The 13997-nt window shown below is 36.5% G+C and overlaps 2 protein-coding genes across 2 annotated transcripts in view; both read right to left on the bottom strand.

Annotated features, from left to right (window-relative positions):
• The window catches only part of LOC144442953 (uncharacterized), a 120063-nt gene extending 119350 nt beyond the window's left edge, over positions 1-713 (bottom strand). The window contains exon 1 of the mRNA XM_078132326.1: positions 635-713. Within this exon, the coding sequence (XP_077988452.1) occupies positions 635-713 (79 nt within the window). The remainder of the gene's footprint in view (positions 1-634) is intronic.
• Positions 714-2278: 1565 nt separating this feature from the next.
• LOC144443379 (U3 small nucleolar ribonucleoprotein MPP10-like) lies at positions 2279-13521 on the bottom strand. Its single transcript, XM_078132846.1, has 10 exons — positions 13428-13521; positions 12047-12773; positions 10893-11074; positions 10357-10540; positions 9547-9688; positions 8839-9044; positions 7900-8010; positions 6573-6680; positions 3776-4009; positions 2279-3172 (listed from the first exon to the last, which is right to left on the bottom strand). The coding sequence occupies exons 1-10, from the start codon at positions 13517-13519 to the stop codon at positions 3017-3019; spliced, it is 2142 nt and encodes a 713-aa protein (XP_077988972.1). The 5' UTR covers positions 13520-13521; the 3' UTR covers positions 2279-3016.
• Between the last annotated feature and the right edge of the window lie 476 nt (positions 13522-13997).

A 13997-nucleotide genomic window follows, 5' to 3' on the forward strand; every position in this document is an offset into this window, starting at 1 on the left:
GGGCAGTAGCTACTGTTTCTACCATTGCATCAGTGTTATAACTGTATACTACAATTATTGCACTCAAGTTACTGTCAGCGTCACTATAGTACCTCTCAAATCACTAAGGTATTTTAACACGTGTGAATTGGTTTTCAAGGAAATCTTTTACCTGTCACCATCAAATGTAACTAAAACGGAAGCGCCGTGGTCGGACAGGAAGTTAACCAGCAGACTGTCACCATGCAATGAGCGAATACGCTTTATATTCAAACGTGAATGCGATGATTTGCAGCCTCGCCTCGATATGCATGAGGGATACTTCTTATCACAGACTCAAAATTTCATGTTAAGACAGCATTTATGTTTGACAACTGAACATTCTTGACGTAGAGAAGATAAAATTATAGGAAATCGTCCTAAAACGTATCTTGACTACTGCACTACCTTCGATGCAGTAATTAGCGGCCATACCCCTACTCGCTGATGTGTCATCGCCTGGCCCTGATCCATCCATCCATCGTTATCAACTTTGCAGGTCATAAAATAGAAACAGGTTTCAAACTCATAGCTGTGTGACGAAATGTCCCTCTGTTGGACTGAAACTACTACTAGAAATGGTAGGGTGGATATCCCATTCTGACGAATAACTTACCTGGCTTCGTTGATGCTAAAATTTCATCATTTTCCGACCTTCCATCGGCAGGATATCTCGGATCTTCGATGTCCGCCATGTTGGATGTTGACGTCACCGTCTGGCCTCGCTCTGGCACAACCATCTCGAAACTTTCGGAGTCAGGGAAAGTTGGGAGATAAAAGTTTTCGATTGTAACTTCGAAAATTCGGAAAATTCCCCTGATCGGAACACTTTTTCTCGACCCTCCCAAGTTAACAATTATAATCGTTGTTGACTGCGAACTTCTCAAAGCAAGGCATGCCTATTGTATGCAAATTAAGTTATTCTGGTTTTTTTTAAACCGGTGTTTGACCTGACCCACCCCTTCACCTTTATTGACATGGAAGAAAAGTGCGATGGAAGGTGCACGGACGGAGACATGACAACATCCACTACAGCCCTCTCGTGTTTATTCTCTTCATGGATTTTCATAACTACTCCAGCATTTAATGCCAAAACTATTATGATCCCTACTAGCGACAACTAAATGCTAGATCATGCAGGTATTACACAAGCACCCTTTTCAAAGGTGCACAACTGTAACTTAAAACACCTCCCTCTATGGTGGTACTGAGAGGAAAGGCCAACAAGAATGTGAAATATTTCATCCAGGTAGAACTATAGACTATACATCCCAAGGAACTAGACCACACAATCATTCTTGCTTATTATCAGTTACATTTGGTATGGTAAAATAAAGTGCCAAGTTGAGGATCAAGGGAAGATGTCAAATTTGACATGATATATTTTATACCAGTATACCTGCTTCATTTCTGAAAGTACTAGAGTTGACCCGACAATGTCTGAATACAAAATCTACATGTGACAATTACTAGTATATATTTTAGTTACTTCACAAGCCATTAGTAGTACCTTTCAGGTACATACATTTTCTGAAATCTTTTCAAAAGCAGATTTCTATATATTTATATACAGCTAGCCTAGCAACTCACCATTGTCAATCAAGTTAATACCAGTAATTGTTGATTATGGTCACTGGATTCAAGAGCCAATGATGAATCTCAGCTAATATATATATATACCATACTAGTATGTAGGCTTTTTTTTATATCGGAAAAATTCATGTCTTTTGCTATGTACAATTTTTTTAAAACATTGTTTTATGTCAGTTATACAAATCTTCAATATCCTGGATTTGCAATGCATTCAAGGATACAAGTCTGAATCTATTTAGTGTTTTGTACGTATTCAATTTTCTCTGATTGCTTTTACATGATGGAGGTAGACATCATCGCATTTCCTGAAATTGAGATACACAATATTGGATTGACTTGATTGGATTCGCCATGGTTATCTTGATTGCCATGGTAACAGTAGCAAAACAGGGAAGGATGCCAACAAGAATGTCAATCACTGTGGACTGTCTACAATATTTGCATTCAAGGTATGGAGTTAGGGTTAGGGTAGGGAAGGCTTTGGAATAGGATTTGATTCCCTAGCATAACTAAGGTTTGTATATTCTGCAAAGGATCAGCAAGAGAACAGAGATTAAATTCAATGTAGTGGTCTGTTAGTTGTTCAGTTTAATCTACAACCTTTGTTTCTGCTTGTATCATCATTTAATTTTACATGTTAATGTTTTTGTCTTCATCACCACCCTAGTCTGCAAGATACGACATTCATGCCAAGCTATCAACTATTACTCAGGTTTAGAAGCCTGACTGCGCTGAACACAGTCCCGCTATCACATGATAGATAGACTGTGGGTTGAACAACATATTAGTCTATTGCCATCCGTACCAAAACTTGAACAATGTAACACATGCATGTACTAGGACAATCCAATTTAAAAAGGAAACAGAATAGCCAACCACTGTATCAGATTTTAATCAGATCAAGATATCTCATCAAATATGTACTAGTACACCTTGTAGATGAGTCAAACAAAATTAGTTAATGTACAGTATGGCACATCTTTGTGCAGACAAGTGCAGAGATAAACTTTTCGTGGGCTTAGGTGAGGATACATTACAGATGGCGACTAAGAACTAAAGATGAAAATTACAACAAGTCAGGACTACAAGTACATGTACCAAACTTGAAAATCATATTTTCTTTTGAAAAGCATTTTTATTTACTGTATTCTTATAGATATAATTTGAAAGCATTGACTGTTTTCAAGTTTGTAGAGCACAGATTTCCTCCCAAAGTACAAAAAATTCCCCATCTAAGAGCTAAAAAATTTTGCTCCATGGTACAAAAACCTCATGTTTTCAATAAGGAATCTCTGTTTTCCATATAAACTTAGATTTTTGTTCAAATAATTAAAAGTTTGAAGGACTCTTTCATTTTCCATCCTCCCTCTTTTCACTACCAAACTATTCATTTCACTTTCAATGGCTAAAGTTTAAGTTTGGAAGAAGTGACAGTGTTCTTGTTTTTCTTTTGCTTCTTCTTAGCTTTAATGTCTTTGATTTCTGAGGTTACTTCTTCTTGTAATTTTGTAAAGAATGCCTTGGATGTTGACAATGATTTCTTAGCTGTACCAGGACCATCCTAAAGAGAGGGAGACAAATAGAATAATCAGTAACAATTTAGTTTTGATCCTTCCATTTTTACATTGTGAAATTCTGGCTCGGATTTGGAGTGAAGTTTTATCTTCTGCAACACATACATGCTCACAGAAAAGTGGTTGAGAAGATGAAAAATCAATTGACATCCAATGTATTATAGTACAGTAATTGATATGCCACATGCAATCCAAGTTGCATGTGCTCAAATAAAAATATGGTATTGCTTGACTTTAACATAACATGCATCACATCAATGGGATTGCCAGTGGCCGAGTGGTTAAACCATTTGCCTCTTACCACTGCAGCCAGGGTTTCAACCCATTCAGGGTTTGATTACATGTAAATTTAATACACTGTAAGCAAGAAGAGTGTCGTTCAGTTTGACTCTACCAAACAATGCAGGTTTTCACCAGGTACTCCGGGTTCCTCCTGCATTAACACTGAACCCATGAGGGATGGCCCTCACTGGACTAATTGGGAGATAAGTGTTTATATACTTAAAGAAACTATTCAGTATTAATAAAGATTATTTATTTATTATCTATTTATCGTTCTGAGTTCTTCAAAATACACAAACTCTACAAACCTTGATTATTGTTGTTCTTCCATCAGATTTACTCTGTTTTTCTAATTTCTCTAGAGCTGCTTTTTTGCTGTATTTATTCCCAAGACCTGGATTCATTTTTTCTACAACCTTAGAACGTTGTTCTTTCTCTTTCCTTCGAGATTTTTGGTTTTTCTTCTTTTTCCTCCTATCTCTCTTTTTATCAGTTTCAGTTCTCTCCATGTCGCCTTTCATTTCGCCTCCTTTGTTTTTCTCCTAAAAATTGAAAAGAAAACAAGTTATTCAATAATCAGATACAGAATATAGTTAAAAGAACAGAAGCTAAATTTTGGCACATCAGAAAGGAACAACAGTATAGAGGTGTAGACTGACTCTACAATAGATACACATCCTGTAATCAAGCTAGGGAGTTGAGATGAAAGTAGACCCCTTAACATGGAGCTGATTTGTACCTTTGACCACTTGCTTCAGTGGAACACTCGTATTATTCACTATTCTGTTCATGTGGTAACTTTTCATATTGTTTTAATTGGATACATTACCACCTTGGGTGTGACTGGGCTCTCTGTTCTCGACATGAGAACAAACTTCAGCTAGGCCAAAGCATTTTCCATACTATGTTTGGCTGCACTTCCAGTGATTTCTGACACTCGTCCTCAAGTTGAGAGCATACTGACTCCTTATCTCCACCAGATGAGAACAAGGTGACAGACAAGTCATTGTTGTTTGTAAAACTGCCCAGAAAATTGTCATTATCATCATCATACTCTGGCTAGGCTTTATGAGCATTCAATGTAAAGTACCTTGACAAAGAAGCCACTGTACACAAAAATTTTATGTACAAACAGAGATATCATAAATGCTCAAATTAATTTTAAAATGGAAATAATAATTTTGATGATCTGTCTGAGGGCAATCCCTGGAACAAAAACTATATCCAAATTCACTCTGCTGTGCCATCACAGTGGACATGCATCCCTTCATCAAAATTCCATGTCAACTCATTAGTATTCAGAAATTTACATATACTTTGCATAATATACTATAATCACTATTTCTTGCCAATGCTATATTTGCATAAAACATACCACTGATTATTTCCTCATAAAATATAACATTAAATTGTCTTCCATTCACAACATGTGTAAGAATTCATCATCTAATGAGTTATGACATTTTTTTCAAAAACACTGTGTTTCCTCACTGTAATAAGAGTTTGAAGTTTCAGAACTGGATTTATAAGTCTTCTATATTTTAAGGATACCTGTGGCACCTTGAAAACTTGCTAACAAAGATACAAACGGGAAGATTCTTTCCCATATTAATCCTTTGGGGAAAGTCCCTGGACCCTGAACAGAAAGTGTTGGGCAAAATAAATGCTCCATCTTGGCTACATGTCCCCTACAAACGGGCCAAGATGTGTGCAGTATCTGCTGCCACTAGCCTGGGGATGAGTCAAGTGTTTGTCATAGCACAGTTATGCAAGTGGTATGTTCTAACATGCTTACTGAATAGGGCCTATTATCAAGATGCTCACTTTTTTCTACTTTTTAATTCATACAATATAATCACTATAAAACATAACTCATTTTTTCCTCATACTAGCCAATTTCAACCAATCCTGCAGTATCTTACAGACTACCTCGGTCTGTATTTTATTTACCACAATTAGACACAGTCTAATTTAACATGTTTTCAGTCTTTAGCAAAATCAAATTCAAAACTCAACATCATGCTGAATTTTATTTTTTGTTCATAACTAGGTTGTAGTCAATCATTTGGCTCAATTTTGGGACGGAGACACTTGAAATGCAGTTACAATTATCAAATTCACAAAGGTACACTAGCAATAATTGTTATACAACATGTTGATCAAGATGGAGTGTTTCAAAAATACCCTGACTCACTGCTTCAAATACACAGGGATTCATACAATCTTGGTAATCCATCATGGCTTGTCTACACATCTTATTTACCCCCCCCCCCCCCCCCTTCAAATTCACAGTAAAACCAGCAATACATAAATTCTCATAATCCTGGAATAATATCTGACATTACATCTTAAAATATTGCATGTGTGATGAATTCTCTTGTCTAATATTTCACATATAAGCAAACGAAAGACTACAAGAACTCAGGTGTGTTTTCTCGTAGATCTGCAGACTGAATGAGCTGGACAAACAGGGAAAAAAGACCGACGTGAGGGTATTTAAATGATGAGCAATTATTTTTTTCAGGCCTTAGCCGTTCAAAGGCTGTCAGTGATTCATTGAGGTTGAAACTTTCTCTAGAAAACAAAGTTTGCAAGATTAATGTATTATTGTCATGTTGACAACTTGATGACGAAACTCCTGTAGTTAAGGGTAAGAGTAGCACTGATGCCTTGGGCCTCATCACTATCAGTCAGAAGATACAATGTGTAATGATGCTGTATTAGCCAATCCTGTAGTGTCTTACAGACTAACTACCTTGTAGTCTAGCTGCTAGACCCCTCAGGCTATTCTGCTTACTCTAAAAGCAACTGAAGGTTGCTCTTTTCAATAATTTCCCACTTCAATATACAAACCAAACCACACAAAATAATTCAACCTAACCCTAGTAGAAATCTTCCTTTGTTGTTTCATCTTTCTCTACAAAGACTTAATATTTGTCTTCATTCTCAAATACGAAGGGTCCTCTCAAATACAAACGGTCCTCTCAAATACAAGGGGTCCTTTCAAATATGAGGGGTCCTCTGCTGGAAGTCTTACTCTGTTATCAATGCAAAATGCATTACCTACCTTTCTTTCTATAACAGAACCCAAACATTCATATTTACCTTGACTTCTTCTGGTGCTAGTAATGCAGCATCACTGACACTTACAGGCGCTACTTCCTCCATCGCAATGGATGGCATGTTGGACACTATCTTGACTTCAGGAATAGCCTACAAACACACAAAACATTACTGATACATCAGTATTTGCAAAGGATGATATCAGCCCATACTTAGCACTAAACACTACATACCATACAACCAAAGACATTGTTTTCGTACACATCCTGACAACTAAAACACATCCCAATTACTGTAAACCTAGATATTTTAGCTACGGTACTACAAATTTTGCAATTTTACAGTCTTCAGCTAGTTCTCAAAGACTATTTTTTTTTACTAATTACCAGACTGCCACATTGTTTTCATGTACAAGAAGGCATTTTAGTCACTATTTATTTTTGCGTTTTTGTTTTCTAGTGAAATTGGCAAAAAGAAGTCATTAGTGAAAATTTCCAGGTTTACAGTATACTACAACAGTGCATACTATTTCTTGTAAGTACCATTCGACCCCTCGTAAAAACATTATCGTTATATGGTAAATACTTCAAAGTACTACCAGAAACCCAGCACTGTATCTCACATTCAAAGAAAATTTGAATCAACTTATCAACATCTCAATAGGAAATACAGAACAGATTATCACTTATGGTGTGAAAGTTTTCAAAATTTGGTTAGAAGTGCAAAAATGAAGTTCAGCACTTGCATTGATGCCAGACCTCCTCCAACTAAATGAACAAAGCTTGTTTATTGAGTGCGTATGACATGTGATTGTCCCTAAAGGCTTACACAGTGAATGTTGTGTTTGTCAACAAAACAGAGAATACTTCATTAAGACAAGTATACTGACCAAGCAAATACATTTTAACATACAAAAACCTACACTTACAGAGAGTACTAGAACACATGAGAAAGACAGATTGCCTGTGAGATATGTTGTTTAGCCCTGGCAGGTGAGTAGTAGCTGATAGCATGGCACAAATGTCATATCTTACAGACTAGTGTCTACTGTGAGTGGTAGTTGATAGGATGGCACAAATATCATATCTTACAGACTAGTGTCTACTGTGAGTGGTAGCTGATAGCATGGCATGAATGTCATATCTTACAGACTAGTGTCTACTGTGAGTGGTAGCTGATAGCATGGCATGAATGTCATATCTTACAGACTAGTGTCTACTGTGAGTGGTAGCTGATAGCATGGCATGAATGTCATATCTTACAGACTTGTGAGTGAAAGCTGATGGCATAATAATCCTATGCACACTTCCTGTAAATAACCACAAATATGTGCTTTACATCTACATACTTTTATTGAAATAAAACTTACTGGTTTAGGTGTGTAATGAAAGTTTGATAATGCGTCTAGTTTCAAAAACAGGGAATCCATCATCTTCTTGATTTCTCCATGTTCCTTGTTTTCTTCTTGTTCTGTGAGTTGCTGGTGAGTTTGTAAAAAGGGACAGGGGAATTATTTTTTTTTTGTTCAATTGAATTCTTGAATGGGTAATGAATTCAATTACCAATTGATACTAACTGTGTTATTTGTTACTTCATGAGTGACAATGTTGCACAGTTGATTAAGTTATACTATAATGTTAATTAAACAAGCTAAACAGAGATATTTTATTTGGCTCTTAAATCGAATTGAAATTCTATTTTCCCCTGATATCTTTCTTTGGTCAGCCAAGGAAAATATGAAATAAGGGACCCTGCTCGTCTAGCAGCTTGTAGTGACAACCCTTACGTCACAAGTATTTTCCTGCTGAATGAAGAAAAATATTGGGGAGTAATATAATTATACCATCGCCAGTAATATTTTTTTTTAATCGGGGGAAAGTAATGGCAATTCTGAGCATTTTGACTCATATTTTGCACACCACAGAACCAATGATGTAGATACACGGTGTCATGACATAGAGGCACGTTGTCATGAGGTAGAACAACCTGAGTATATATTCCATATTTTTGTTGAACCTGGCTAGTGCATGGTATAATGGTGTTTCTTACCAGTACTTTTTTTAAAATGAACATGAAGTCCACATTCCAACTGTGACTGACAATACAATAAGACTTGTCTAGGGAGTCGAATCCCACTCCTATCCCTTCTCTTACTCTATACTGAACTCCCTAGCTTGACAGCAAATGTGTACCCATCACACTATCATGCCATTATCCCTCTTTAGGTGAAGTTCATGTAAAAGATAATGGCTGTGGCAGGATTAGGGTTACATTCTCTACACTCTAACTGGTTCTATCACAGTCTTACCTTAGCCTGTTTGAGGTATTCTTTCTCATACACTTCAGCGAGACTTAATTTACTCTTTTCCTGATCCAAAGTAACTCTTTTCCTGTATTCAAAAGCTTCTTCCTTTGGCTTCACTTTCCTCTCCACATCGTCCCAAGCTTCATCTTTGATTCTGCGTTTGATCGTTTCCTCCAAAGTCAGGGTGGTTTCTTCTGTGATGACAGGAGCTGGAAGAAAGATATAACATGTGTTCAATATATGGTATGAATAAAAAATGAGATAGTGGTGGAAAAGTTGACAATTAATATCTGTAAAAAAAACTATTACTGAAAACATAGTGGCAATATCAAACGTTTTGAATTCTTAGAACTGAAATCAAGCCAAAAAAAAGTTTGTGGCATGGTGTGGCGTGGTGACATAGCTTCAAATTATACATGTCTTCATATGTCCAGGATGAATTTGGCAAGAAGCGAAAACAAAATTACCTCAAAATGTGATTTCCTTTGGTAAGGAATGTGGAGACCATGCATATGATGTAAAATCATGAAATGACAGTCAAAACACTAAGTTTATGAAAATACTTTTATTTCCTGTTGCCCTTTACCTATAACATACCAAATTTTGAGTTATAATTTTACAAATTGTTAAATTCATGATTACTAATGAACAGGATAAAATCATCACTTGTTGTCTATTCAGGCTTTGTAAGATTCTAGTACTGGTTCTTACCTGGTCTGGATGTTTGATCAAAATCAACATATTCCTGTAGCAAACTGTTATCAGGACGTCTGGAGGCAGACGTCTCGCCAGATAGTTGCCATGGTTTTGCTGATAAGTTTGATGCTTCCAGCTGGTTGATCTTTTCAAGTAACTTCAAAATGATAAACAGGTGTATTAAGTTCATGTCTATGTATGTTATAACACCAAGCAGTCATTGATTGTATTATGATTAACTTTAGAAGTATTAGCACACTTCACATGACCTTGGAACAATAATGGCCTGGAATAAACTTGAAGATAGCGTAGTTAAAGATGGATCTCATGATGTCTTCAAAGCATCATCTAGCTCAACTAAGTGCCAACAAAATTGAACATCATATGCATACAAATACAATATTGGGCTTGAACCCCAACTGTGGCTGGCTAAATGTTTCAGCACCTGACATTTCAGCACCACTACCCAAACTGTTGCGGCACCGCTATCCAAAATGATTTGGCATCACTACCCAAGACAAATTGACACTACGAAGTAAATGTTGTGGTTCTTTCATAAACTAACCCTAACCCTAACTGTATTGGATACAGTGCCAAAACACATCTTGGGAAGTGGTGCCAAAAAATTTAGGGGTGAGCCCGAAACATCTAGGGCCGAAACAGTCAGGTTCCAAAATGGCCAGTTACCAAGCTCGAACCCAGACTGTGGTGGTAAAATGCGAGTGGTTTAATCACCTGGTCACCTATAACCCTTACATAATTTTCAACGAGATAAACTGTTTCATTTTTAATACAAATATGGATAAAGTAACAATCTTGTCATACCTTGTCTTGTCGTTTTTCAAATGTAGACTTCAATCCTTGTTTTTTGCCACCAATGATGTCATTCAAATCTTCACCTTCGCTGTCACTATTTGCAAACAAGTCTTTGGTCTGAACATCATGGCTTCTTTCAAAATCACCAGTTTCCATATTGCCACCATTATTATCATTGTCAAAATCATCATCCCTACAGGGCATATCAAAGTAAAATATCAAACACATTTTTTGTGGAAATTTAGTTTCTTCTAAAATCATAATCTTCCATATCAATATCAACCAACTCAACAACCAACCAATCGGCCAACAAACCAACCTACCAACCAATCGATCAATTAATCAAATTTCTATAGCACCAATCTCCACAGCAATGTTCTGTTCAGTAGCACCGAATGCCTTTGGTTGTACAATGTACAAGGCACAGTGGGGTTCAAACATTGGGTTTAAATCTGTGAGACCAACATCTCCAATATAGGCAAGTACTGACTATATCACCCTCACACCAGCTCCATAGTATATCATGAAACTCAAGTCACTCCTACCTTTTTTCAGTTTCATCATCTAATAAATCATTATCATCATCATCATCTTCTTCATCATCATTTTCTTCAACATCAAACTGGACCATCTTTTTCTTGGTTTGGGAAGGTTTGTTGCTTTGCTCTGCATATTCTGGTTCATCAAAGAAGTCATTGTACTTCATATACCTGGCATGTTTGGAGTCCTGGTGACATCAAATTAATTGAACACATCAAACAAAACATTAACAGTTAACACAAATATTCGTGATCAAACAGTTACCCTCAACCTTTGTGATAACAAGTTCATATCTTTGAAACGTATCCAATACAAGCTGAAGAGGGCCGAGTGATTTAACCGAAATGTACTACATAAATTATTTACACTGAGTTTGGACCTTAACAAAATATTATTCCAGAGTAAGAGAACAATGTTTTTGGTTTGTTAAAAACAATGATTATCATAGATGTATTCACATTTGAATTCACTTTGTCGCCAATTTAGTATGCAATATTCAAGTTACCCACACTGCAGTCATTTCCTAATTACTAATTAAAGCTGCATCGTGCAAGGACACCCCAGATTAAAGAAACTGTAGTTCACATTTTCATGAATCATCACCACTTCCATCCAAAAATCTGCTTTCGAATAGCACCCCTAGTGGCCAAACTATGCAATCTTTTATCTTTCTGAAACCTGAACATTACATATTACAGTCCTTTTAAAACCGAAAACTGATCTTGACATATGAGGTATTGGTAAAATTGTAGTTATAATAAAAAGTTAGTTAGTTAATGAACTAGTCATTAGCCCATGACAAGAATTGGTAGTCTGTGGATGTGGGATTACCATGAATTTTGAGCACTGTTTAATTGCAACCCATAACACCAAAGTAAAGCGTTCTCTATATGTGCCACAATCATTTATAGCATCTATATCAAGTGTAAAAGTATACTGTTGCATTTGCTATTGACCACATTAGAAAGGTCACATGCTTGGCTTATAAATAAACCAATTGAAACAGTGTACTTTTACACTGGATATGAATGCTATAAAAACAATTGTAGCACATAGAGAAAGTGCTTTATTCCAATGTTAATTGTTATAAAGAACATACATTTGTAGTTACATGTATTGTCAGTCATGCGACATTGTTGAAAACGATCAAGTCACTTACATCTATGTCACCTTCCTCATCATCATCCTCCTCCTCCTCTTCAGATTCTGTAGGAATATCTTGAAACATATCTATCTCATCATCATCGAAGTCATCTTCACTGTCTGATTCATGTTCATCCCGTTCTTCTTTCTTTCTCCTCTTCTCCTCCCTGGCATCTTCCATTTCTAAGAACTCCTCCATGTCAGCTAACTTGAAAAATTTGTCATCTACAACTGATGGACCTTTCCTTTTTAAAGTCTTCCTTTCAAATTTACGTTTGGGTTTCTCTTCAATATCCCATTCCCAATCCAAATTGTCCATCTCTGAGTCAGAAAGTTCTTCTTCACGTTTCTTATCTTTTGAACTTAGTTCAGGAAACAAATCTTGACTGGCATCATATTCCTCCTCCTCCTCCTCCTCATCATCATCATCGCCTTCCTCTTCCTCATTCTCCTCATCCCAGTCACCTTCATCAAAGTCATTAGCTTCTTGCTCATCTTCATCATTGTCTTCTTGTAAATCAATATGACTTTTTGCCGCAACTACTCTTGCAACTTTCTGAACTAAATCTGAGATACAGGAGTCATTTTGTAGCTCTATTTCTTGCCAGATTTGTTCATCATCAAAATTGTCAATAATAAGTTCTGTCAATTGTCCTTGATTTGTTTCCTTTAATTCTTGCTGTGAGTAGTCATACAAACTTTTGGCGAGTCCAGTAAAGGTTTGAGCAAGCTTCTGATCAGCGCTAAAAGAAGGCAATGTTAGAAACAAATTAAAAAATAAAAACTTCAGTACATAGACGAATAGAACTGAAACCATTAAGAGTCAAAATAGTTTTGAACTGCCAGGAAAATGCACAGTACTAACCGAGCACTCTGGGTGAGGGAGTTTGCTTTACAATGTACATTCTTATTTGCTTTTCATTGGTGCTTGTACGTCTACGATACAGATGATTGGACTTAGACCCTACAAATGTAGGGTCTATGATTTACAAGAAATGCAACTAGTCTTCTTGTTTTGACAATTTGTACATTGTCGTCCACACTGTAAGACAATACAATACTATTAGCTGAGTATTACCATGGATGTATTTAGATACTTGATAATTTTACTACAATCTATAATAGCAAACGGTCATGTTAGTCCCCTTGTAGTCCATCATGCATCGTACTTAAAATGTCCTTGTTTAGTTGCCAATGCTCCAGCCTACGCGTATAATCATCCCAATACAGTGTACACATACATGTACTTTATGTTTCATCAATGCATGTGATTGAATTTGAAGGCTTGACACGCGTACACGTGCTCTCACAATCATATACCCTGGCATATTGAAACAGACCTAGTGCCTCTTCATCAACAGAAAAGTTATCATTGTCACCACATTGATTAAACATACCTCAAAAATGTATCAGAAGTCCGTGTTGAAGAGCTGAAACCCTGTAATATTGAGTTAAGATCAAGCGAACTTTCCCGCATGGACGCAGCCATGATGAATATTTTAGCGTAATATTGCGCCCTCAAGTTTAAATCCTTTCACTTCCGGTTTTATTTTTTGCTTGTAACGTGAATGTTTATGTACATAACAGAGTCCATAGATTAAACTTGATCAAATTTGATATTCATCCCTCCCCTGTTTGGGTTTTTTGATCAGCTGTATCCGTGACATTGTATCGAATTTATTCTCCAGTCTCTGAGTACATTCTGAACGTGAACTCGCGAACATAATTCATCAAAGACTCAGCCAATATCCCGTACAAACTGCGTACGGTGGAATATGTAAACTTTTACTAATGGCCGTTTACTAAATACTATAAAATATAACATGTGTGATGCTTTCAACAAAAGAAATTACTTCAACGCCCATGAAAGTGGTTCAATATTTCGATTTCTTAAATTAAAACGGACAACAATGATCAGGTGAAGAACCTTGTTTTGATATGTGTATAGATTTCGCAACACTTCCTGC

The sequence above is a fragment of the Glandiceps talaboti genome, chromosome 12 (assembly GCF_964340395.1).
Source record: "Glandiceps talaboti chromosome 12, keGlaTala1.1, whole genome shotgun sequence".
Taxonomy (NCBI): domain Eukaryota; kingdom Metazoa; phylum Hemichordata; class Enteropneusta; family Spengelidae; genus Glandiceps; species Glandiceps talaboti.